The following is a 27,137-nucleotide window of genomic DNA, read 5'->3' on the forward strand; positions in this document are numbered from 1 at the left end:
CTCCAGACTATGCACATTTCCCTTATGGCTCTCCAAAGCATACCTAATATTGGAGAGAACAACCTATAAAAGTCCTTTAACATAAATAAGCATACTGAAGAGCTACAGGGGTATTTCTCAAATAGCGGGGTATGACCTATCAGTGTCTCATGAAATCAACTTAATAGGCTAACATTTTTTAAAAGGAAATACAATTTAATGCTAGGAGCTGAGAAGAGGTCCAAGTAGCTGGAGTACAGAGCCACCTCAAGGGGAAGGACAGCAAATGGGCATGCGGCTCACTAACTAACTCAGTCTTGCACCTTTCTGACGATTTGGTTGGTGACTTAAAATTGTCGTAATTACTGCAAAATACTCCCAAGGCAGGAATCCAGTTTGTAGCTTTAGCCATAATAAATACAATAATATAGCAGTTTATCCGTACAGTCTTAAAAAGGGAGGGCAAGTAATTGAACTTCCCCATGCAAGGCCTCAAAGGAATAAATGCAGTAAAATAAAAGCAGATATTCGATGAACACAAAACATAGCCAAAGTTCTTATATAAATTCTAAAAATAAAACATCAGGCAAAAGAGCACCTTATTATTTTCTTTTCACTACCTGTGAAATTCTCAGTTTTAATAATTTAGTTTGCTGATTCCCCATCAAAAACAATCTCTAAAATCACACCATCCACCTACCGACTCCAGTATGGTCTTTTCAAAGACATCCAGTCTTCGTGTCTCCAGAGCAATGCCGATCGCCTGCTTGTACTTGTGATCATCTAGACATCGCTGGAACATTTTATTCACAATGCCTTCCAATCTCTGGTCAATTGGTTTTTTTTCTCCTTCAGGCAAATCTGCATTTTCCACACATTGTTTGGTGTAGTGATCAATGCATTTTGCTGTGGGAAAAATAAAATAACTCTGATCACCTTGTAAATTAGACCAAACTATAAAGGACAATGCTAACACTTAAAGTCATAAAAACTTGTGGGATAACTATAGAGTACTAAGCATATTTCAAAAGTTTTAAATACTATAAATTATACATTTAAATTAATATTGTCCCCTTCATAACCATTACACTGGATGGCTACACACTGATTCCAGTAAGGCTGATATTACTGAAAATATTTCTATCTTGTTACTTTATTTTGAACAAAATTACATAACAGTGGAACCTCAGTTCTCAAACTTAATTCATTTCAGAACACTGTTGGAGAAGGGATTTGTTTGAAAACCCAATCATACTCATGCCCACACTCTCTCCTTCGTTTGCTGCCTGAGAGATGCGTGACTGACCACACAGGTATCAGCATGAAAGGGCTGTCAAGTTGAGAACCAAAGTTTTGTTCGACAACTGAGACATTTTTTCCGTCAACTGCTTGGTTGAGAATGGTCTGAGATAGGAAATGTTCAAGAACCAAGGTTTGACCTGACTCAAAGTTGACTAAGCTGCTTATTCAACAGAGTTGGCTACAAATAATTGCTGTTTCACTTTTGAAAAACAAACACTTCCTATTACTGAGGATATTAAAAACTAAACAGACAAACAAAATAAATCCAGAGGCATGCATACGTAGAACAGGCTGAGAGATCTCAGAGGGGAGGAGGTGGGAGGGACTAGAAGAAATTAGCCAAAGAACATACATGCATAACCCATGGACACAGGCAACAATGTGGTGAAAGCCATGAAGTGGGGTGGGGTGGCTGGGGTCTGGGTGGAGGGGAGCAAGCAGGGAAAAAAAATTGACGACCTCTGTAATAGCATCAACAATTAAAAAATAAACACATGGGCCCTGGCTGGCGTATCTCAGTGGATTGAGCGTGGCTGTAAACCAAAGTGTCGCAGGTTCGATTCCCAGTCAGGGCACATGCCTGGGTTGCAGGCCACGGCCCCCAGCAACTGCACATTGATGTCTCTGTCTCTCTCCCCCCTCCCTTCCCTTTCTAAAAATAAATAAATAAAATCTTTAAAAAATGAATAAATACATTAGCTTTTAAAAAGCAATTATCATATGCCAACAAATGGGCAGACTTCTGCATAGTAATGAAACTATTAGCGCCATGAGAGAAGGGACTGTATCTAAATCATCTTGTAGAATGGTGAAATAACCTGAAGTGTGCCATGGGTAATCTCACAAAGATTTCCAAAAACCTCTCCAGTATTTGCAGCACATCAACTGAAATAGTCCTTGTCTCACTGTGAGGAGGGTGGAAGCTATTCATAAGCACCCCCCCACACACCTGGGAGTCTAAAAATTCCTGCAAATGTGCCCTGGCCTGTGTGGCTCAGTTGGTTGGAGCATCATCCCTGGAGCGAACCTGACTGCAGGTTCCATTCCCAGTCAGGGCACATGCCTAGGTTGCAGGTTCGATCCCTGTTCTGGATGCATATGATCCCCAGTCCAGGTGCACACTGAGGGCAACCCATCGATGTTTCTCACACCAATGTGCCTCTCTCCCCTCCTCTCTCTAAAAGGAGTGAAGAAAGTGTCATCAGGTGAGCGTTAAATAAATAAATAAATAAGTATCCATGCAGTGGTGTATGGGCACAATTTGGCTTTCACATTCACAACGAATATGGTGAAAGGGGAGGAGGGGCCACATACTTGAAGGGTGCCAATAACACACTTAATGAGAAACACTTGAATTTGTTTACAATCTATACTACTTTGCAATCACACCTTAAACTTTCTAGGAAAAACCAAAAAAGGAAATTTCCCTAAGTCTTCTTCCACCTTCAAATGGAAGATGAGTAGCCGCCCATTTTGAATGACATGTACAACAGTGTCCTCTCTACAACTGAGAGGCTTGTCGCTGTCTCCTTCAAAGAGAAGAAAGGGGACAAGAACAGTTGCAAACTATAGCTCCAGGGAACAGAAATGATTTGAGCCAGCATAAAGAACTGCTGTCCACTAGAAGACCCATGTTAATGGATCTGTATTTTGGGGGAAGCAAAGGACTTTTATAATGAATGTATCACAGAACTAGGCAGGTTCAGATACAGTTATCAAGAACAAAGTAGCAGTCACAATGTAGACCTTAAACAATTCTGGTTACAGAAAATCTTTACCAGACCCTAGTATGAGCTTACTGAACCAAATATAGTTAAGTGAGAAAACACTTAGGAGAAAACCCCTACGCTATTAAGGAGGAACCTCAGAAATACAGAATTTAGGGAGTTCTCCTTTGAGTATAACTGAGAAAAAAAAGTACATCCCAGTTTTAAATCTGTGCTCTCATTTATCAGGGTTTATGTCAAAACTATATTCCAGAATCCTTCCCAGAGAAAGTCTTGTTGTAATTGGGAGATTTACTAGTCTTGAGTTTCTGGATATACTGTCTATGATATTAAGATAATAGGAAGCCTTTCTCAATTTTTATTTTGTATATCCTCTCACAAATCCCTCTGCTATTTAAAAAAAAAATCTGTTTTAACAGTCTCTATGAAACTCCCACATAAAGAAAAGCAAACTGAACTAGCCTGTTGAACAGTCACTTTCTACAAGTGAAGATGATAAACCATGTTCAGAGACAGGGAAGGCATCTTCCACTCACAGCCCCATACGGACCAATAGTTCTGTTTAAAAGCAAGATTTGTAAAATGACAGCATTGCAAGCACTTGCAGACCACTTTTGGAAAAAATTTTCATTAAAAAAATCCTTCAAATAAGAAAAAGGAGGTAAGTGTGATTCTTTGCTTCTAACTTATGTTAAAGAAAGTGCTCTAGTTTCAAATGATATTTATGGTTGATTCTTTAAAACCATCTGGCCCTGGCTGGTGTGGTCCAGTGGACTGAGCACCATCCCGTGCACTGAAAGGTCACTGGTTCAATTCCCAATCAGGGCACACGCCTAGGTTTGGGCCAGGTCCTTAGTTGGGGGCGATGTGAAAGGTAACTGGTCAGTGTTTCTCTCCCTCTCTTTCTCCCTCCCTTCCCCTCTCTCCAAAAAACCTTAAAAAAAAAAAAAAAAAAAAAAGAAAGAAACCATCTGTTCTTTCTATAGAATCCACAAATGAAAAGTCCAATGAGCGTTCAACAGCAGTCAAGTTACTGGGAACCTTTCACATTATCACAGCAAAAACTTACTAAAAATGTGAAAACAGAACTTAGAACTTCAGGAACATTTGAAAGCACCCCCTTGGACCACCTCATGCAGCATTTCCCAACTTCTGAAAGAGAATACCAACTTTTTCCTTCCCAGGGTTCAGGTAAATAATGCAGCTTTCCTCTTAATCAAGTATTCAAAAACCTGCCACGCTACACAGTCTAGACAGAGAACTCACCCTCGGGCTCTCTGAATGAACTATGATCTAAAGCTTGCTCTTCATGAGGACGTGTCTGAAGGGTATGCAGCCCCTTCTTTCATCTACTAGATCAGAAGTTTTCTAATACCTTTTTAAAGTTACAAAATCTCTGAACAAAATCATACGTAATTGGTTCAACTTGCAAAACAAAGCAGTGCTTTTCAACTGGTGTGCCACAAGAATTTTTAAAGCATGCGATATCTGACTATTTAGTCAAGGGCACCGATCTCTTTTCCTTTAGATCATCAAACTGAAAAATGAAAAGAGCCAACATAACAATAGCCATCCAGTATGAATGCCCTATCTTGAACTATAAATATGTCTCAATAGGTCATATAATATAGTTGCATCTTATTGGTCATGTCACATAGTAAGGTTGTATATGATTGGTTAATTCTTGGTACCAGACACCCTTATATACAAACATAGGCACCTGATTTTTTTAAAAAGTCACTTTGGGGGAAAGAGGGTAGGTAGTTACTATTTTTTTTTGTAAATCAATCAAAATTATACCTGTTTTTGTCAGATTGGCAAAAATATATTTTTTTTGGTGCATCACAGAATTTTGGTAATTAGTTTGTGTGCCACGAGATGAAAAAGACTGAACACTGCTGAGACAGAGAACCCGAAGCCTTGCCTGTGTGCTATCCCCTCACTTTAAAAAGAAAGAAACAAATGAGAAATGAAGGTTACCAGTAGAAACAGTATGGATTTTCAAATAACCTGGGTTTTAAATTCTGACCCGCCTATTTAGCAGCCATGTGTGTTTGTCATCTTGAAACCCAAATCTTCTCACTTGTAAAAGAGGGCTAGATCATTCCTCACAGAGCGGCTGTGGAATAAACCACAGTATGAAGCACGACTGGCCCAGTGCGTAGTACAATGGAGATACACAATAAAGGTTTCCTGTATTAGAAACAACTCCATATAAATTGCTATCATTTAATTTGTTACTCATAATAATCACATTTAATTTTTTAATGATTTTATTTATGTATTTTTAGAGAGAGAGGAAGGGAGGGAGACAGAGAGGGAGAGAAACATCAATGTGTGGTTGCCTCTTGCATGTCCGCTACTGGGGGGCCTAGCCCACAACCCAGGCACATGCCCTGACTGGGAATCGAACCAGCGACCTTTTGGTTTGCAGGCCAGTGCTCAATCCACTGAGCCACACCAGCCAGGGTCTAAGTTTTTAATATAATAGTATGCTCAATGGGCTAGAGGTAACCATAAACACCGAGATAGTTATCTTTGTGTTGAATAAGCTAACTGTTTCTGAATCATTTCTTAGATTCATTCTTAAAGTATTTTTTGAGGTGTCTTCATTATTACCCTTATTAATGTTACTGTTTATTATGACAAAAAAGAACAAAGCACAGAATTGGAAATTAGAACTAAAAACTCAGCCTACATAAAATTACTGTAGAAAGATTACAAATTTCCAATTAAAATTGGCAACATCAAAAAGTAATTCAAGAAAAAAATGCTATGTGCACTAAAGCAAGAAAGAAGCTGACAAAGCTTTAGCAAATGGAAGATAATTACCTATAATAGTCTCCACATATTCAGAGTTATCACTGACATTGAAGAGGTCACCTGCTCCAAGTGCATAATTCAGAGACTCCTCAAAAGCCCCCAGGTGATAAAATACTTTAGATGCCACTAAGGCCGCAAACTGCCGACTCCGGAAACCTTCATCTTCATACAAAACTTCTCTGAAAGAACAGGAAGTACAGGCCTCATTCAAACTGTGGTTTTCCTTAAAAATCCCAAGTCTAAATATTCTAAAGGTACAATTTAGTAGCAACAACTTTATAAATGTATTTATGAACCACAAGACCCACATCTATAGATAAGTTAGGTTGATCTACTTTATACCAATTAATAGAAATAAGTAATTTCTTACATTTTGTCTACAGATTCAGAAATTTCTGCCCAGAAGTCATTGACAACTGCATTCAATTTGTGTAGTGCAAATTCCTGGAGAAGATAAAACAAAAATTCAATTTTGAGACAGACTTACCATCACACTTGCTTAAAAATAGTTTCCAACAAATCAATGGCAAAATTGTCATATTTAACTAAAACTTTTAATCCATGACAAATATAAAAATTTACCAACTGACTTATATTTTCTCTTTGGCTTATAGAGAAAAATCGATTTCTTTGTGCTGTTGATAAACCGAAGGGGGGGCTGTGCTCAGGTGCCCCACTGAGGTTCATCAGCCGTGGCTTTGTCAAATAGGGAAAGCCGACTGCTGTTCTCAGACACTGTCGTCTGGGGGCAGGCGTCAGTGACCGGGCCCAGGCTGGGCAGGACGGCAATTTTAAATGATGGAAGATATGCAGGTAGTGTTGAGTTCAAAGAGCTTCACAGTATTTGTACTATGCCCAGTTGATTTTTCTTTCACTCATACCTTAAGCTGTGGTTCATCTTCATCCAGAAGAGAAATAATTCCAGCTATAAGACAAAAGGTGTATCATGATTATAAAATATATGCTCAAAAAGAAACTAACTTAGGCAAAAATATATGGCAGTTGGAAAAATAAGTATTTTTCTGAAGGGTGACTTCACTAGAGGAATAATTATTTTTCTTTAAAATTGTACAGGTTTATATTTCAAGGTTTAAGGATTAACTGTTATCAAATACTCATAACCCTACATATATCACATTGTTTGCCTAATTCATTGGCTTTCAAAGTGTGATCCCTGGACCAGTAGCATTACTCGAAAATTGGTTAAAAATGCCCATTTTTGGCCCATCCCAGATTTACTGAATCAGGAATTGTGGGGATGGGGCCCAACGATGGGGCCACAGGCCTGCCTTGTGATGCCGATGCTCACTCTAGTTTGAAAATCCGAGACGTAATTTACTGACCAAGACAGGACACTTTCCCTACAAATTCACAATAAAATTATTCCAAAATACATCAACAATTATATAACTATATACAAAAGAAGGGAATATTTAGTCATCAACACATCAGGGTAAAATATTTTAATTATTTCAAGATGCCTATACAAAGATGTCACCTTCGTATCGCAAGTAACCTAGGCTTTGTTAAATGGTGAGCAATCTTACTTATTGTGACTTTACCCAAGCACAGTGTTTCCCATATGACCTTGAGCTGTTAGCACTAACAGTGGACAGTAAAGGAAAAAAGGAAAAAAAAAATAAGAAGAAAAGCACCTTAAAATATAGTTGCATGTCAAAGGAAATATTGAAGGAAAAAGAAAACAAAAAACAAAAAACAATGGGAATTGTCCTCAGACCTTTAAGGGAAACCAAACTGCCTCTCAGACACGATGTAGGCCTTAAAATCATTCTGGAACACGGAGTTGAAATTGTGACTTGGTTTAAAACTGTCAAGGCAACTTACCTAGGAAATGTAACCATTTCTAACTGGTAAGTGTAGGCTTGCCAAACAGCACCAGCAGTCTTTAGAAAGCCACACAGGAGAGAACACAACATCTAGCAAACAAAGCTACGCCACGTTGCCAGCTGGGGCATACTACTATTCTAAAAGCATAAAAGGAGATTAAAAAACCTTCCCGGTACCCTACGTTGGTGAACAAGTGCGGAACAGACTGAACCGACAGAATGGAAAGACGACATTGAAGAGTGCAATCAGTGGGTGAGGGAGAACTGCAAACCAGTGATGTGGAATAGCTAATAAACAAAATGCTTTAAATGTGAACAGAGCATAAATGGGACACTTCATCGAAATACTAAAAAGGCTGCCCCATTACCTATCACCAACCAATAAATAATGTATTTGAATTGCTTTTACCAAAAGAGGTGGCAGATTTTTGTTAACAACAACACAGCACTCTCCTTTAGATGGGGGTGGGAGAACATGGGATGGAAACGGTTAAGGATGCTAAAAAAATCTCATAATAGGAAATCAGCAGATATTATACAAAATTGTGGCGTTAATTTATAGCAGCATTTGTATGTTACTTATAAACATGGCGATATGTTCCAAAAGAAACAGCTCAGAAGTTTAAAATGGTTGGCTCTGGGGGTCAGGAGGGGGAGAGGAGTGGAGACCACCACGAGCCCACCCAGTCTCTCATCTCCCTCTCCCCAGCAAACGCCTGTTCCCGCTCCCTTCCTCTGTCACGCCTCTTGGACAACTTAACCTGTGTGATGACCTCTGACTCAGTCCTGTGTCCTCAGCGCCCAGCGGGAAAGTGAACGAGCGCACTGGCCAGTCCACCCCAGAACCACGCTGCTCGCCGGTTTAGCACCAGGGACAGATCCTACACCAAGGAGAGCAAAGGGACCGGAAGTAACCCGACAAAAGGTTTGGAGCGGAAGCTGGTCTGTAATCCAGGAAATGTAACACATGACAGAACAAATACACCCTAAAAGTCATGACTCCCGCCGCACTCCGTAGCTCTAAATTCTTCGTGTCACACTCCCACCAAAGCTCTTCCAGTCTCTACTTCAAATACTCCAGTCTAGGGGCTGACTTCTTCATTCAAGACACACTTTTGAACTTCGGCGATCTGCTAGGCAATATTCTAAGAGTTATGAAACCGCAGGTTTCCTGCCCCAAATTCCACCAGCGAGAAAGACCGTCGTCAGACAGTAAACAAACAAAGGCATCACAGAACAGCGATGAAGGGAGGGGTCAGAGGTAGGGGCCTGAGTTAAGGATCGGGAACGGCCAACACTCGAACTGACACTGAAGCCTGGGAGGCTGAGGGGAAACGCTGAAGACGCCGCGGAACGTGCAGGGCGCCCGCGGCAGGAGAGAGGCGGGCACCGTCCGGCGGCAGAAAGGCGGCCGGTGTCATCAGGGCACAGCGCCCGAGGACGCGAGCAGTGCGACACAGTGCGACACGGGGCAGAAATCGCCCCAGGAGGTCTGCGGCTTCGAGCCTGGGTTTTACTCTAAACGCCACGTTCGGCACTGGAGGATTTTAAGGAAAAGAATGGTATTACGTGGTGAGAGTTTAAAAAGCATACTCTGCCTGCTACAGAGTGGACTGCATGGCCCTGGCCGGGTGGCTCAGTTGGTTGGAGCATCGCGGCGTCTGTAAACAAAAGGTTGCGGTTCGATCCTGGGTCGGAGCGCATATAGGAGGCAACTGATCGATGCCTCCCACATCTATGTTTCTCTCACTCTCCCCCATTTTCTCTCTCTAAAGAAATGAATAAACATATCCTTGGGTAGATTAAAAAAAAAAAGGACTATGTGGAGCTAATGGTGGAAAAACAGTCTCCAGGCTGTCAGGGCGACCCAGGCAAGGGACGAGACAAGGTTCGGGCCAGGAAGCCGCGGTGACGGGTAGATGTGAAACAGAACGAGGCCTCCTTTACGGGCGGCAAGCCACCCCGTGCTCCTTTTATCGCTGGAGAGCTCTGACCGGTAAAGCTCTTCCTTCTACAACATCGAACTGAAACTCATAGCCCAATCATCTCTTTTGTCAAGGCAAACGTCAAATTCCACGGACAGGTGACAGCTCTTCAAATCTCTGCAAAGGACTTATGCCTCCCTGCATCGCCACCAGTTTCTTCACACAATCCTCATAAAAATAGGGTTTCGAGCTCGTTCCCAGTACAAGGCCCTGTCTTCTGACCCCCAGTTGCCTACAACAAAGCATCTGTGGGACAAGCGTAGAGTAAAACGGGACGGGAAAAGGGTACGCAGGCAGGCAACGAGAAAAGCACCACGGCTGTGGACAGCTCTAAGCAAAGCGATGTGTTCGCGAAGGCGTTTCGAGATCGCCACTTGCACTGGATCGCTACGGTGGACCCTGCGCCGAGCGTCACCGCACGAACCCACGGACACGACGGCCAGGCAAGGGTACGGAACTGCTCGGCACACCTGTGGGACCCCCCTTCCATGCAGCACACTCTCTACCGAGCACCCGGCCTCCCAACGCCACAGCCTGCTTCTCGGACACCAAGTTTCTCCGCTGTGCAACCGAACCCCCTTGCAGTGGACCCAGAACCGACCCGCCTCGAATCCAATCCCAGGTTTCACTCCAAGGAGAAGGGAGCTGAGGCAGGTCCACACGAATCTGCATGGTAGCTAGACCGCCCCACTGTCCGGCCGCACAGGGGAGGGGGGTCGTCCCATCCCAACCACCTGCCAGTAAGGACTGCGATCAGCCGGCCCCACGCGGCCCGCTTCGGAGGGATTAGAATTAAGGAGAGCTCTCGGGGTCGGAGAAGGGCCCAGGAAGCCCCTCGGGTCGGGGCACGGGGGTGTGGCGGGACGGATGCCGGCGGGGGCGACAGGACGCGATTTCCCCGAGCCCGAGGGGGTCGCGGGGCCCGCAGACTGACCCGGCCACACTGCCAACCCCCGGCTCCGGAGGGGGCCTCGGGCGGCGAGCGGCCGCCTAGGCCGGCGCTCCGCCGGGAGGTGCCCAGTCACCGGCCCTGACTCAGCTAAAAGCCGGCGCAGCGGCTCCTCCCTTTCGGAGCTCGCCGCGATCGCTCTCACCGGCTGAAGTGATCATGGTTGCGCCTTGCCCTCGCCCGCCGGGTCGCTCGTCGCCCGGCGCCGCAGTGTATCTGTCAGCTCAAGACCCGCTGGCTCCGCCGTGCCTCCTCACTGCCCTGGTGCGCTGCTCAGTCAGTCGCCTTCTCGGACCGCCGGCTCACTTCTCGCCCAGGACCCTGCCCGACCCGGGGCTGCCCACCGACGCGCCTGCCGCCCAGCACGAGTTCTCCCCGGGTCTGCGTCTTCCGCGCCGCCGCCGCCGCCCTGGCCCGAGCGGAAGGATACACACAGAGCTCTACTGTTTTCTTTAACCCTCTTCGGGGTCAGAACGCCTACGTCTTGGGGGACACTCTTCTGCACGGGGATCAGGCTTTAGAATAGCCACCCCTAGAAAGAGGCCCCCCCCAACGTCACCCGCCTTTGCTGAAAAAGGGAGTTGAGGGGAAGTGCGAGCGGTGCGTGCAGCGCCACCTGCTGCGTGGGAGGTCTCACTGTAGCTCCCTCCCAGCCAAACCTTTGGGGGTTAAGGACGTGGCAAAGAGCGTTTTCTTTAAAAGGTGTTCATCAAAAAGAATTTAAGAAGCAGAGCCCGTCTTCAAAAGAAACCCTCATAGAAACGCCTTTATTATAATAAGGAATCCATTATTTATTATGAAGTTGAACAATGGACGTTTTGTATTTCCATTTGGAATAGTTAATACTGTACGTTGACACGGTTTGAAAAATGGTAAGTATAAAAAGACATACACCTTTTTTTGAAAAGTGTTACAAAGGAGAACACAAGTCTTCCATTTTTGCTTTCCATCTGCCCGGTTCCTCTGTTCAGGTTCTTGGTGTTTAATATGTCTTCAGAAATTTGAAATGGCAGTGGTGGTCGCGGTGCGCAGTGTTACACCAGCCTCACTAGCCAATTTACTTCAATAGCACTAAGAAAGCATTGACAAATATTTGTGGCAAACGATGGCATTTTCAAGCCACTCACCTTTTACTTTCATTGGACGTTCATTATGTCCCAAAACACTATAATCTAGCGGCACAAGCCAACATTTTGTGGTTGAATTAAAACTTGGTTGATAACACATTTGAGGGTACGTGTGAATTTTTTTAAAAAGTAGCATTCTTAAGCTATGATTGTTAAAATATATTAAATGTAATTATTAAACACGTTTGAAGACCCTGTAGCTTGGGTTGAAAGGCGCTTCCCTTTAAGCAGACTGAATAAATATTCAGTCTACTGAAGTATCATTTTACAGAGGCACTTGGGCCAATCCCTGGCACAGACACTCAGGTTCCCCAAACTCCTAGAGGAATCACAGACGCTAACAGGCAATGGAGGTGAGCAAAGCAGACACACTAGCTCAGCAGGATGGTGAATTGCCACGGGAAACTCAGGGATGCTGCTCTCCTGCCTGGATGGATGGCTGGCCCTGCCTGTACCTTCTGCCTCTCCATCCCATTCTGCACGCTCTAATCAGAGCGATCTCTTCCAGACTAACTCCTGACCACTGCCTCTGCTCCTTGAAACCCTCAGCCCCATCTTGGCTCTGTTCTTGTGCTCGTTTTTCCGTGTGTCTGTCCACAGCTGTCTTCTCACTCCCTGCTTTCCCTGTGAGAGGGCCATGCTTTCAATTGCATTGGATAAGGCGGTGGCTCCTAAAATGTACCCCTGCAGCCTTGCCCTCTCTCTGGAGGATTAGACTCACACCTTCCAGACGCCTGTCTCTGCCTGATGCTCCTTAACAACCTGAAAGCTGCACATGCCTGTCCATGCTTCCTGCCTTGATCTCGGTGTGGTGAAGGGCATCCATTAGCCACTGAAGCAGGACCCTGGGAGCCCCCTTCACTTGGTCTGCACCAGGTCTGGTCTCCTTATTATCTCTCACACCAGCCCAGTTCCCATGTCACTCCTTTGCTCACTGGTTGCCTCCCCTTCTTTTTTCCCAGGTGCAACAGCTTCCCACAGCCTTGACTACTTCCTGTCTACCACCTCACAGTTCTCCAGTCCATTCGTCACAGCCAGCCGGAAGCACTACCAGAAACGAGGAAGAGAAGGACTCTCTCCTCCAAACTCCTCCAGGGCTTTCACCCAACCCTGCTCACCCTCCATCTTTATGCCTCACCCCTCTGCCCTGGCATGCCACGCTCCAGCCATCCAGAACCACTGTGACTCCCAGAGCAGCCATGAGGCTATGTACCTTGACTCTGACCTTGGTACCTGCTCTTCGAGGCTCTCTTCTCCTTACCTCTGTCTAACACGACCTGTCTGGGGTGTCATTAAAGCAGTACCTCCTCCGGGAAGCCTTCCTCGACTACTCCACAGCATTTCCACTTACAGCCTTTTCCCCACTACAGCTATATTCATGTCTATTTACCCATGTTCCAATTGAACAAGGAAGTATTCAAGGGCACGGCCACATCTTATTCATCTCAGTGTCCCCTATAGTAACTAGCAGCGTCAGGCACATGGTAAGTGCTCAATAAATGTTTGTTGGATGAACGGATGAACACAGGGTCAGTTAGTTCTTGACACAAGGCTAGAACTCAGACCTATGTCTCTGAAACTCCAGTCCTCAACTCACTTTCACTGGAGGTCACATGAGCCTCGTGGTTGCCTTCAAAGGGCCGAATGTAACTATAGGACTGTATAAATGTAACTACGCCTTAGCTAGGGGCAAGGAGCTCGGCGCTGCTGCCGGGGTAGAAACAAGGTGCTGGCTGGATAAAACAAGGCGGAGGGCTAGATTCTTCTCACGGGCCTTGTGTTAGCCACCTGTGCTCTAAACAAGCCCTATTTATTTTCAGAGAAGATTTAGGACATAGTAAAATCACAGGGAGGATTCTTACTGAGTGCTCTGTTTATACACAACTACCTCCTTCCAATTTTAGGAGCGACGCGAAACGTCTCAGAGCCCAGACGAGGACAGCTGTGGGCTCTCGCAGGCATGGGGTTGGCGGGGGCCTGTGCGAGGGTGAACGGAGGGAACCGCCAGCACGCGCTTTCTTTGCCTGTGAGCCCACCTTGGACAGGATTCACTACTGCGCTTTGCTAGAGCAACGGACCTCCGCGCGGCGCCCTCTAGCGGGCAGAGTGCTCCGCAGAAGGCAAGGAACTAGGGAAGTGGCTTGTGCCTTGTCACCCCATCCCACGCCCAGCCGAACTCCTAGCCTCTTGGCATTTAAATCCTGGGTCTTGCGAAGGCTCCGGCCAACTACCTGGAATTGGGCTTGCTTGCTTTTTGAACTACAGCGCGATGAGGTGGAAAGAGCAGGCGTCGGAGCCAGCAGACCCAGATGAAATCGCCACTCTGCCAGTGAGCAGCGCGGTGGCTGTGTAGTGACCCGAGGCCTGTCACGGAGGGGGCGGGTCCACTCGCCAGTCAGAGAGCCGTGAGGGGCGTGCTCTGTTCAAGGGTCTGGCGTAGCGCAGTGCTCCATGAGCCTCAGAGCTTTTGTCACCGGGACTGGCCGGCCCCGAGGCTGGTGCTTGCTTCACGTGCAGTGCTCGTGGCTGCCACATGCTTGCAGGGCAAAAGCGTTTTTTCTCCGGAGCAGAAGTGTGAAGTGCAGTCTCCCGGTGACATGGGCCTGCCTCCGGTGGGTGGGTGCTTGGAGGGGGGAAATGCCTGGCCAAGGCTGGAATTGGCCCGGTGCACTGAGGCACGAAGAGCCCCGAGAAAGCCATCGGAGACGCAGGCTTTCCTCCCTCCAAGGATGGTGTCCAGGAAGGGCACTCCCATCTCAGGCGACCGAAAGGCTGCCCTGAATGAGTCGATCCTGGAAACCACTGTTGTCCCCTTGCCCAGGGTCTGGGATGACCAGCTGGCTCTGGGTAAGTGGCCAGGGGTGGGACGAGCCACAGTGAACCCCCAGGGCAGGTCGCTGTCCCATCCCCTCGCCACTAGCCACCGGCGCTATGGAGCACTCGGAATGTGGCTAATGCAACCCAGGAAATCATTTTAAATTTAGTTTTATTTCATTGCAAGCTATTTCATTGCAAAGACTGATACCCAATTAAGTTATAGGAAAACTTTTAAGAATATCTGAAACGGATCTAGGATGTGAATTTAACTGGAAACTTAACAAAATGTAAGGACAGACCAAGTATTTGAGATAAAAACTGAATCTCCAACTTGGGCTGCAGGTGTCAGTTCTCACAGGATTTCAAAGATGCAAAGGCCTCATTAAGTTTTTAAAATGTTTACAGATGAAATGGTAGTACATTGGACATGTTGAGCTAAATAAAATATGTTATTAAAATTAATTTCACCTGTTTCTTTTTTTTTTCCAATGTGGTTACTCGAACATCGGAAGCTGCAGGCGCCTGACGCTAGACTTCTCTCGGGCAGGGCCGGTCGAGACCCACCTGAGGCCAGATTCCCTCTGGCCTGCTTCTCTGTCCTGCCTTGTCTTTGGTGCTGACACGTGCCCAGACCAGACCAGGCACGGGACCGAGAGCAAGGGACCGGGAGTGGCTGTCCCGGCGGCCAGGACTGCTGGAGCGGGCGGTGTCCCTGGGGCGGGAGGTGGTCGGGCTGAGAGGTGACTGGGGTCGGGGTAACGAGCCGGGGCAGCACCCTGCTCCGAGAAGAGCTCGGTAGCCAGTGAAAGAGAGAAGGAGCCCCAGTTTCTCCCACCAGGACTCAAATGAGGGCTCGGTCACAAGGACTAAGCCAAGTGCCCAGTTCCTCCAAGTACGCTGCGGCGCGGGACAGCAAGACTGACCTAGGACGCATGGTCTGAACTGCTGCCTGAGGGTCTCTGAGTTTCGCCCGTCAAGGGACAGGCAGGTTGGGTCTGCATCTGCAGCAGGCGCCCTGGCTGGGGCTGGGGAGGTCGCGGAGAAAGCTACACAGGGTGTCCCCTGACCCCTGGCTCCGCAGTGGCTCCAGTGCCCAGCCTGGGTTTGGACCTGAACTAGCTCACACCTGGCCCCTGTGACTCATGGCATGACCCCGTGGGGGAGGCTCTGTCTCTGCTCCCAACGAGGCAGCCCACTCATAACGCAACCAGAGGGCGCAGACTTGGGACCAAAGGCATCTGAGAGACTCCTACGGGACCCAGGCTGTGTCCACCCTGCCTCGTACCCCATTTCCCTTACGCTCCAAGGTTGTATGAGGGGCAGGCTGCCCAGGCCAAATTCCATGTCCACCTCAGTCCCTGATTCACTAAAACACAAAACCAGGCCAGGAGGGGTGGTGCCACCCTTGGGTACAAACAACTGGTTCCCCCCATGGCGCTGGCTGTGTTTGCTGCCCTAACAGGACAAAGCGCAGGGGGGCCTCTGGACCCCCGGGAGCCAGGCCGCAGCGTGGTTCTGCTGCGCTCCGAGGTACAGCCTGCTAATCCGAGTTAATGTGGCTGTCGCCCACCTTTCCCAGTGACACTGGGCCCTGGCTCTCTGTCTGGGGTAGGAGGGGTTTGTGGAGGTCACAGCTTGGGGGGTCTCAGCCCTGGGCTCCTCTGCAGGTTTGCCTTGGTCTGGGCTTGACAACCTAGGAACCTCCCTTGTGCGGTGGGTCCCGGAGACAAATGCACTGAGAGGACAGGAAGTGCGGCACACTCGTTATAAAAGTCTCTCTGAGACTCCATTAGGGCTACTTTATCTCGTTCAACGTGAGTGTGTGCACACACCAACATACCCCCCCTCCCCCCGCATTAAACACCAAGCTAAATCCTGTCTCTTCAACAGTCTCTTTAGATATTCCCTTTCCCACCCCAGCCAACACATTTGTGGAGAGATGTCACTCAGGGCGGGACCAGGGGACTTTCGGGACAAACTGTTTCAGAGGTTCCCCCCATTTGCCCAGATGCCTGGTCCCCAGGGGCTCCTACAAGGAGCACCTCCAGAGAATAAAGGGGGAGACTTGTTCTGTTTCGCTCAGGTGGCAGCGAGGTGCTGTCTGGCTTTATGAGATCTAAGGAATTACCAACTCAAGTCAGAAGCAATACAACTGCCACGTAAGAAAGATGAGTGCCCATGAGCCCGGACTATGACCCCACCAGAGACCCCGTGCCCACAGCTGCTGGCCCCACTCACCTAGCCCGGAGCGCCCACTCAGACAGGCCCACCCCAGCTTTCAGACCTGGTAATTGTCCTTGGAGGGGAGACCCACTGCCAAGGTCCCTCCCGGCACCTAACTCTTCCGTCTGCTGGAAAAGAGCGACCAGGCGGTTCCTAAAGCCTGGCGCATACCTTGGCCATCACTCACAGAAGCCAAGATCGGCCAGGACGGACCTCAGTCCCGTCTCTATCAGTCGGGGACAGAACCTAAACCTTAGTCAAGAAAGACCTTCTCTCTTCACCCATTCACAGGAAACACTGAGGGTAATGAAAAAGTGTGTAAACCACCCTCTATACCAGAGGCTTGCGCACTCAAATGCCCACCAGGACCAGGACCTGGCAGGGGTCACTTATAAGTGAAGTGCAGTGGGGGCGGGGGCTGGGCATGGGAGAGGGGCCCACGTGTGTGGGGTGGTACTATAGTGAAGTGGGGATGATGGCCCGCCCCATCCTCCACCCAGAAACCAAGCTATTTTTTTTTATGTGCAATCTCCTAGGTTTCAGATATCGACAACGAACTCCTAGGTTTTTAAACATAGGAGAGGCTGCTTCCCCGTGACTTCTGCCTTAGATGATTTTCTAACTTAAGAAAAGCTCCCTCCCCCTACCAAATAATGAAATTCTAATCAAATCATTCCGAAGAAATTAATGGATCAATAGAAAAAAATAGAGCAGCTTCAATGATACCAGTCCCTCCACAAACAACATCAGCAGTAACCCATTGCGTTCATTCCTGTGCAGAAGGAAGCCAGCGGGGCCCTCCTACCAGTGGGACAGCTTCACGTGATTAAAATGACTCAGGCTGCAGATAAGGTGGCGTCCTGCCTGCCCTCATTCCGCCGATTAGGGATCAGGCTCCCCGTTGTAGAGAAAACATGGAGGTGTAGGGCGTGAAGGGGTCCTCTTTAAGATCACCCCCACCCCCCCAGCCACAGGAGGTTCCCCGTTCCACATTTTGGCACCGTCACAGAGAGAGCAGACATAAGGAGGTTACGTAGCACCTGGCAGGATGCCGGGCAAACAGTAGGCACAGCCGCACGGCTGCTGAATGAATCCTGCACGAGGGAGTGAGCGTAGCTGCTCCCCTTGGACGGCACTCCCTGCGCGGGAAGACCGAGAGCCATCCTTGCCGTTCCAAAGACTGGCTTCCTCCAGGGGCAGGCGAGGAAGACACGGGAGGTGATGAAGAATTCCCTCCGAGCGAGCAGATGGCCGTGCTGGCCTTTAAGGGGACATCACTGACCTTGTCCGGCTCACAGACAGAGAACGAAAGGATTCAGGCCCTCAGCACTTTCGGGCTGGCTCGGCTTTGACCTTGGGTTAGGGCCTGAGATTGAGAGCAAGCCTTATGCCCGATGGTCTTAATCCACAACCCACCTTCCCTTCTGTTTGGTGCTGTGGGCAGGTCCCAGCATCCTTATTCCTAAGGACTTGGCCCAGAAAGTCGCTGTCACCATGAGGAAGAAAGAGAGCCCTTTCTTCTCACGGGTGTGTAAGGCTATTTCCGTTCCGGGCCAGCAGCCCACGGAGCATCCTGACTCCGGCCCCTCCGGCCCAGGTGGCAGTGGGGTCTCTATTCCGGCTTGCTCGGGAGCAAGCGTCCCAGGAAGCCCAACCCTCTCTGCTCTAGGGGAGTCTTCCTAGGGTTTGACGGGGAGAAGAGATGGGCTCATTCAGCGTTTCTCAAAGGTGCCATGATGGGCATTTTGAGCAGAACAACAGTTCTGTGCTGCTGGAGTTTGTCCTATATAATGTGAGATGCCTGCTACATGCCAGGGGCACCCCACAGTCCCAGTGACCCTGCCAACACATACACGCACACACACACATTTCTAGTGCTTCCGGGGGGCAAGTAGCCTGGCCACTGGTTGAGTGACTGGTCCAAGACTCCCTGCCCCCTCAATCTGGTGACTTCTGGTCCAGGGTTTTTCCCAGCCACACCTGAAATGATGGATGCTCATGCATGCAACCCTGGGATGCCACTGCACCATGGTGCCTCAAAATTGACCACCCTCCTTCTTGGTGGCACAGAGAAACCAAGGCACAGAGCGAAGAAACCCCCTCACTCTGACCAGCGTGACCAAATATGAGGTGGGGGGCAGGTTCTCAGATGGTCTGTTTTCGTAGGTCCGGCTTCGCTTTGTAAGTCCTGCTGCCTGACTGGGAATCTGACCATGTGGCAGCCCCCCAGAAGGTAGGGTCTCCCTAGTGACGGCCACCCCAATGTCAACACGGAGGCCCGAGGACTCAGTGACGAGGAGCTAGCCCCCAGCCTGCAGGTCAGAGCTGGAGTGGCCCAGGGGTGCAGCCTTCATCTGGAGTCCCCAGCGGCCTCGGGGGCAGCTGGGGGAGCGGGGACAGCTCCATGGCAGGCCCCCGACGCCTTCCCAGGGTCCTCACAGTCTCCGTTGGGAAGTATGACCGTCAGCGCCAGCTCCTCCTCCGGGTCCTGCAAGTGACCTGGAACACAAGAGCGGGGATCCCCTGATCAGAAGATGGGGCTTCTCAGCAAGTAAGCTGGGAACGGAAGGGAGGACACGGGCTCCAGTGACTACCTACTTAAACAACAACAACAACAACAACGTGTATATCAAAAGCCTTAAAAATACACACACCCTCTGACCCAGCAAGTCCACTTGCAGGATGTTGTCCTGAGGAAATCACTAGGAGTGACTGGGGTAGACACTGCAGCCGCCCCGCTGCCAGAGCAAGGGTGGGACAACAGAAGGACCGCCCGCAGAGAGGAGAGAGGAACCCGAGTCCCTGCCGGGGCCCCTGGATCACCCGGCCCCGGCCCCAGCGCCGAACCCACCTCCACGTTCTTTCAGGGGAGATAACGGAGCCCTTGCTGCTCACGCTAGTTTGAGCCACAGTTTCTTTCCCTGAGATCAGTTACGTCCCAGCTGATTCCAAGTCCAACAGAGGGACGAGATGCATGAAGCAGCTCACCCACACCGTGGCATTCAGGCGCTCAAAACAATGTCTAAAGTCCCATGGAACTAAACACACACACACACACATGTGCACACACACACACACACACGGGCATGCCAGTACAATTGGGGGAATCTGAGTAAGATCTGTGGATTGTTTCAATGCCAATATCCGGGCTGTGATATTATCCTACAGTTTTGAAAGATGTGGCCATTGGGGAGAACCGGGTGAAGTGTATGCAGGATCTCTGTGTGATTTCTTAAGGTGTGTGTGAATCTATAATCACCTCAAAAAAAAAAAAAGGGTAAAAGATGCTGTTGACATGCAGTTGCTGCCGTGGGACACTGCACCGTCATGATACTCTACTGGCGAAGGAAGCAGACCCCAAAAACGTGTGTATCAATGTTGGTATGATTCCATGTCATTCCCCATATTATAAATGCATGTGTAGAGTCTATTAATGCAATTTGCATTGCAATACACTCCGTTCTGTAGGAGGTTAAGCGATGTGTAATATGCTGCAAAGGAAAGTCAAGATTTACATGATATGATTTTGTTCCTTTGATCTATTTTCCTTTAGTGTGCAGATACATCCAAAATGATGACGGAGAGGTTGCAGTTAACATTTTTGCAATTAAGAATGTCAACTATCTGATGCAGATGATTCATACACAATATAGAAGTAAATTTATTAAAATTTAAATAGTACAAGATGACATAGGTACACAGATAGAGGGCCGGAATGGTCTATCCCAAACATGGGTGTGTATTAACCATTGAGTGATGGAATTAGGTGAATAATTTTTTAATATTCGTGTTCCTTCATTTGTAGTTGTTGAATTTCCGACTGCGATAGGTAGAATTCTAAGAAGGCCTCAAACATTCCCACCCGTTGGGGTTCTCATCCTGCATAACCCCCTCCCTTGAGTGGGGGGCGACCTCTGGGCCTATGACAGGACAGTCCCTCCCTTGATCTGGGCACGCACCTGCACGCAAAGGTGACGGAGGCCACTCCTGTGGTGGTTACTCGTAGGAGCCTGGAGAGTCCCCGCCGATGGCAGGAGCAGCTGCCTGTGGGAGGAGGGAACTGCGGGGCCTCTCGGAGGGGACAGCCGGCGAGAAGGCAGGGACCTCGGTCCCTCAGCGGCAAACAAATGAATCCCGCCAACAACTGCGTGAGCTTGGAGGAGGATCCAGGCCCCAGAAAGAAACGCAGCCCAGCCCAGTCCGAGGAGGCTTCGAGAGGCCCCTGACAGAAGGCCTCGCTTAGCTGGGCCCAGACGCCTGACTCTTGCAAGGGTGAGGGAACAGAGGGGTGCTGTTTTAAGCTGCTAAATCGGTGGTAACTCGTTACTCAGCAATAAAAGACTGGTAAGTAACATCAACTAACGATTTTTTTTTAAATAAAAGGGACACCATGGAAGTTCATTTTAAAGCACTACCCACTGTTTCCATTTAAATGCTCTGCTGTCCAGCACACTTTGGGGGTGGGGGCACACACATGCCACTGGCTACAACCTGCTCCCCTGAGGACAGTCACGCGCCCCATTAGGACATTTCGGTCAGTGATGGACCAGCATGTAGATGGTGGTCCCACGAGAGAGAGCATCATGGAGCTGAAAAGTCCCCATGGCCCGGTGGGGACATGGGTGCAAGCACACCTGCTGGCTGCCAGTCGTACAAAGGTGCCGCGCATTCCAGAACGCACAGCACACAATGCTCGATAATGGTGACAGAGGGCTGCCTTACTGGTTCTCATATTTACTGTACTTTTTGTCATTTTAGAACAGGGGCGTCAAACTCACTTTCAGTGGGGGCCACATCAGCCTTGCGGTTGCCTTCAAAGGGCCGAATGTAATTTCAACTCCCTAACAGTTAAGGAGGAGTTACATTTACACAGTCCTAAAATTATTTCGGCCCTTTGAAGGCAGCCTTGAGGCTGATGTGACCCCCGGTGAACATGAGTTTGACACCCCTGTTTTAGATGATACTCTTTCCACTTGCACCATTTGCTCCGGTGCTTGATTTAATCTCGTGTTGTTTTGTACAGAAATGTGCTGTCCAGTCTCGGAGCCCAGAGCAACAGGCCGCCCCACTCAGCCCAGGTGAGCAGCGGGCTAGACCCCCCGGTGGTGTGAGTGCACCCCACGATGTTCGCACCGGGACGAAATCGCCTGACCAGGCATTTCTCGGAACGGGTCCTCGTGGGTAGGCAGCAGATGACTGGGCCACAGCACAGCCTGCAGGGTGCCTCTGTGGGCCCTGCTGTCTTGCCCGTTCCCTTCTCCCTCGCCTCCACTTCGCAGCCCGATGGCTCTGCCCCAGAAACAGTTCCCGGGCTGGCGAGCTCCCTCCTCTCCACTGTAACACATTCCCCTCGGGTCCAGGCCGCTTGATGTCCCTCCTGGGACTATGCAGTGCCCTCCTAGCTGGGCTCCGCTTCCAGTGGCTCTCTGTTCCTAGAGTCCAGTCACATCTCTACACGCACCCTTCGTTTCCACGCCCTTGCTCAGAAACTGCCAGGGGCTCACAGTCCCCGAGACTCAGGTTGGGGTCCCCATTCGGTGCCACCTCTCCGCTTCAGCCTCAGCCCTCACCAGTCTCCTTCCGCACCTCACCCCTGACACTCTCGACAGCGGTCCCCTTTCTGAGCACAACATTGTGCTTGCTGGCAAGCCTTTGTTCGTGATGCCCCCTCCTCAGATCTTCTCATTTCCACCTAAGAAAATCCCCTGACGCCCACTCCTATGTCACTTGCTCTATGAGACCATGCGTCTGGCTCCGTGTGCCTCACCACGCACATGGGCTACACCTGAGTGGCAGCCCTGCCCACACCGCCTTCCCTAGGTGGAGGCTCCTGGGGCTGGAGCCCTGCTGACCCAGCCTGTGTGCTGGCTGCCAGTGGCAGGGGCACCGCACGCTGCTCACCCATACCCTGCACACACGGCCAGTGCTCCCTGGATGTTGGGCCCCTCTCTCCCTGAGGCCCCTGTGCACGTGACGGCTCCCATAATCCCAAGCACCTGGCTCTCAGGGGCCAGGAGGCCAGGAAGACAACACACTCACCATGAGCTGGGCCACTGGGGGAGGTGGCATATGGGTCCTTCCTCCGGCTCCAGGGACCCCAGGAGAAGCACGCCAGCAGCGCCGGGAGGCCGGGTCTCTCCCAGGCTCCTTCCGCTAGAAGAAACACAGAGTGCCTGAGACAGCAGGTCAGATGGTACTCGACTGACTGGGAGATTTTCTGTTCAGCAAACCGAGGGCTTTGACCGTCCCCTGCCCTAGTTTCAGCTGCTCGATTCAGAACAAAAATTCTGATTTGCAAAAGGGGGGTGGAGTTTTTGTGCTTAAAAATAAAAAACCCAAGAAGAAAAGGATTGCTTTTTATATTTATATGGATTACACCGTTTCATCCGCACAAAAACCCTGTGGTGTGGGTACCATGTTGGGGAAAGCACAGGGAGAGAAGGACATGAAAGGAATGACAATTACATAGCACGAAAGAAAACACGTTAAACACTAAAAAACAAATACTGAGGGAGCAGTAACTTCCCCGAGTTTTAGTTCAAACTAGTTCTTAACATGAATAGACTTAATCTTCTGTTGATAATCACACACAAAACACTCATATGTTGGTTCTAGTTTCCTGAGAGCCCTGACCATCCTCGAATAAGGTAACTACAACAGATTAAAAAAAAAAAAAGACTGCAGGCAGCCAAACACAGCAAGCCTTGTTTGCTTTTCTTTACTTGGGGCTTATTTACTCCTAATTTGCACCCAGTTCTAACAAGACCAGATTCTTAGTTTTTCAACCCAAAGGCAGCTGGATTAGGCATAAACTGGGTAAAAGGGCATGCCTAGAGGCAAGCAGCCTAAAAGTATGAGAATAACCATGAGGCCGTGAGGAAGGGGGTTGGGAGACTAGAAAGCCAGGTGCAATTGCTAGCAAAACCTCAGCAATGTGAACGCGTGGGCAGTGCTGCCCGCTGCAAAAGCCTGGGAGAAATTAGTGGGCAACCAGTTATAATTACACGCACGACCTTTAGTCATTAAGGAAAGGTTTCATATGGTTTAGTATGTGTTTTTAAATAAAAGCAGAAATGAGTTTAACTCAGTAGAGATCGATTCACATGCACAGTGTAAAAATTTCGTGTGTTAGACTCCAAACAAGGATTCTGCATGCCAGGCAGGTGCTGGGACATGGGACTATAGTTGTGAATAAACTCACAAGGGAAAGTGACAACCCCCCCCCCCATGTGGTAAGAGATTAGAGAGCAGAGGTGGATTTGGGGATTTCGCTTTTGACCTCGCAAAGGAGTAAGGGGGGGTCAGGGAAGGCTTCCTGGAGGAGGAAGTCCAGCTCTGAATGACACAATGTGATTGGTCCGGTGAAGAGGCGGAATGAAAGAAAAAGCTTTCCATTCCAGGCAACTGCAATGTGTGCACAAAAGCTTAGAAGTTCAGAACAAGCTTGGCTCTGGGGCATTAAAAGCTATTCCTTGGGAATGGGAAAGGGTTAAGACACCAAGGGCTCAGAGAATTTTCTAAGCACCAGCTGTCCGTGGGGTAGAAAACTGTCCCCCAGGGGGCCAGGTCAGCGAGCCCGCTGGCATCAACAGTCGGAAGGACGGTCCATCTCAGGACATGCCCTGTGTCTTTCAGCACGCAGGTCTGGACTTCCAAATTTAGCCGGCTCCCTCACAGAGGCAGTGGAAAGGGGTTGTGAGCCCCAGTGGGGAAGGGGCGGCGGGGGAGGGGGCAAAGGTTAGGGCAGGCTCTACAGCTGAGAAGGATGGCCTTCCCCCAGGCAGGCCAGGCTGGCAGGAACGTCTGTGACCTCGGAGGTATGGATGCTCCTTGCTGGAAAAGGCCCCCTGCAAGGGTGGCATGTCTGGGTTGATTGACACAGCAGCGCCCGGGGAGGCCAAGCCCAGCCTCCGTCTTCACACAAAGGCTCGGCCTGGCAGAGGCTGAAAGGAAAGGCTGGGGGGCTTGCAGAGGGGCAGTTGGCGGGGGAGAGGGGAGCAGGGAGCCCAAAGCCCACTCCCGCATCTTCCAGCTTTGCCAGATCCGCCAGACTTCCTGCCCGTATTTTAATCCGAGGACACTGAAAGGCTCCTGGAAAAACCTTGTGCGCCAGGATGGAGGAGATTCTGACCCCGCTGACCACCGCAGCAGAAAAAGACCCTCGCTCTCCTCCCCACACTTCGGGAGAGTGCGAAGGGAAGGGCGGGAGACACAGCAGGGGCTGTGCAACCAGGGTGGGTGGCCAAGAGGGACTAGAAAATTCTGTGCCCTTAGTTCCTCACCCCCTTGCCTGACACCTCCAAGTCCCGGCATCTGTCCCTTCCCTTCTTCCTAGGAGCGGGCTGCGCTTACACACTGGCGCTTCCTGCACCTTCGCATCCCCAGCTGCGCAGCGTCCTGGGAGCCTCTGGCACCTCTAAGCTGCTCCCCCCAGTCCCAGTTCGGTCCTAATTCCGCTTTGAAACTTGCACAACCCAAGTCTTTCCCATCTCCTCCTCCTCCCCAACTCCCCCCAGCTCCCAGATCTCGGACGAGCCAAGTCCAACTCTGTTGTTCGTCCCCTCGGCTTTCCTAAGCCCCTGTCTCCCATGCACTCAGGATCCCCTCTGGACAGACTCGACCCCTGGCCCCGGGCCTACTCCAAGCTAGCTGGGAGGCTCAATGTAGGCACCTCCCCTTTCGGGGCCCGTTTGCCTCGGTGCACCATAAAGAGGGAGGCTAAAGAGTTGCAACCTGGGGGCCTTCCCCCGCCACCACACGCCCGCTCTCCCGGGCCTCGCCACCCCCTCACCTGGTCGCGCGGGACTGGCGTCTTGCAGTGCCCTGCTAGCAGCTGCCTGGACCGCCAGGCTGGAGGCTGGGTGGCTGGGGCTGTAGGCTGCCGCCTGCACCGGCCCCCCTACCTGGCTGCCGAACACTGTGCGTAGCAGAGCCTCCAGGCGCCGCAACACCGGCGCCACCGCGTCCTCGGGCCCGGCCTCAGCCACCAGCACCCCAACCAGCGCCGCGCCGGCCGCCCGCCGGTCACGCACATCCCTCAGCATCTCCCGCAGGCGGCGCCGCGGCTCCCTGGCGGCCAGCGAGGACGCGCGGCATAGCACGAAGACGAGCGGCGAGTGGATAGCGCGCGCCCTCGCCGTCCTGGGCGCCAGCGAAGCCCTGGGAGCGCCGGGCCCAGCGCCCTCCGCTACCACGTTGCCTGGCTTGCCCGCGGCTGGCTCGGCCGGGAACACGGCCCGGGCGAAGTCCCGCAGCAGTGCGCGGCTCTGCTCGCGCTCCCACAGCTCGCCCACCAGCAACACCTGCCCGCGTCCGCCCGCCGCCTCCACCAGCGCTTGGAAGGGAGGCTCCCCCAGGAGCGCGGGCTGGGCCGCTAGCCGTTCCAGCTCGCGGTTCATGCTCTCTGGGGCGAGTCCTCGGCAGCCGCCGCAGCCCAGCCGCCGCACTCCAGCCGCCGCTGCTGGACTGTCCTAGCGGTGGCTCCGGGCTCTGGGAGGACACGCCCCCGAGGGCTGCGTCGGGCCAGACCCCACGCTGGGCTCTCCACGTTCCAGCCGGTAGCTGGGCGGGGGGCAGGGGCTTTCTCCCCAGCCCTCTAAGGGTGGCAGCTTCCACAGTGCGTGCGTGTGTGTGTGGGGGTGGGTGGGTCTTGTCTGAGCCGTGCGTCCGTGCGTCCATCCGTCCATCCATCCACCCATCCATCCATCCATCCATCCATTACTTACTGAGCACCTACGAGGTGTAGGGCAGCAAAAGGGGGAGGAAGACAGAAAATTATCACGTGAACAAATATACCTCACAAGTCAGGTCGTTCTGAGACCTGGCGCAGATGTCTGAGAAGTGTGTGTGGTTTGGGGAGAGGAACTTCAGAGCCAGGGCCTGCCCCTGACTGTGTGGGCACCCGAGAAGGCGGTGAGCCGGTGAGGAAAGCGAGGAGGCAGGGGTTTCTTCTGTTACTTCTGTCCGTTAACTCAGGTTTGGGGCCTTCAGCATTTTAACAAAAACACATTAAGGGCTTATTATGTTTTTCGACAAATACTTCACTACCGGCAGGGCACTGCCCCTGGCACTGGAGGGTATAGCCAAGAAGGCAGAGGGTGCTGCTCCCTGTGGGGCAGAGGGTCTGGGGACAGACGGGGGACACTAAGGCGCTCTGATCTCTCTGCTGGGGGAAGCGAGGGGACAGGAGGGTGTCAGCAGGCCAGGTCAGAAGTGGGAATGCATTCCCTTCAATGCTGAGGGTCCATTCTGCGGATGGAAGGGTTTTATATTATCTGTACTGTCCCATGCAGTAGCCACTAGCCACGTGTGGCTGTTACTGAGTGCTCGAAATCTGGCCAGTGTGCCTGAGGAACTGG

General features: G+C 50.4%; 2 protein-coding genes across 3 annotated transcripts in view; both read right to left on the reverse strand.

Moving 5' to 3' along the window:
• Positions 1-11,187, reverse strand: part of PSMD1 (proteasome 26S subunit, non-ATPase 1) — a 93,296-nt gene extending 82,109 nt beyond the window's left edge. The window contains exons 1-5 of the mRNA XM_028508645.2: positions 10,758-11,187; positions 6,713-6,756; positions 6,202-6,275; positions 5,841-6,010; positions 680-885 (exon numbers count right to left, since the gene is read on the reverse strand). Coding sequence (XP_028364446.1) covers positions 680-885; positions 5,841-6,010; positions 6,202-6,275; positions 6,713-6,756; positions 10,758-10,773 — 510 coding nt within the window. The 5' untranslated portion in view covers positions 10,774-11,187. The remainder of the gene's footprint in view (positions 1-679; positions 886-5,840; positions 6,011-6,201; positions 6,276-6,712; positions 6,757-10,757) is intronic.
• A 3,521-nt stretch (positions 11,188-14,708) lies between these two features.
• On the reverse strand, positions 14,709-26,347 carry C4H2orf72 (chromosome 4 C2orf72 homolog). Of its 2 annotated transcripts, none has more exons than XM_036022729.1 (3): positions 25,571-26,347; positions 22,819-22,929; positions 14,709-19,278 (listed from the first exon to the last, which is right to left on the reverse strand). In XM_036022729.1, the coding sequence occupies exons 1-3, from the start codon at positions 26,175-26,177 to the stop codon at positions 19,130-19,132; spliced, it is 867 nt and encodes a 288-aa protein (XP_035878622.1). In that variant the 5' UTR covers positions 26,178-26,347; the 3' UTR covers positions 14,709-19,129. The 2 variants fall into 2 exon arrangements, with proteins under 2 accessions (XP_035878622.1, XP_028364834.1); XM_028509033.2 differs by having other exon boundaries at positions 22,819-22,932; positions 25,571-26,343.
• Between the last annotated feature and the right edge of the window lie 790 nt (positions 26,348-27,137).

This window comes from Phyllostomus discolor, chromosome 4 (genome assembly GCF_004126475.2).
Source record: "Phyllostomus discolor isolate MPI-MPIP mPhyDis1 chromosome 4, mPhyDis1.pri.v3, whole genome shotgun sequence".
Classification (NCBI taxonomy): Eukaryota; Metazoa; Chordata; class Mammalia; order Chiroptera; family Phyllostomidae; genus Phyllostomus; species Phyllostomus discolor.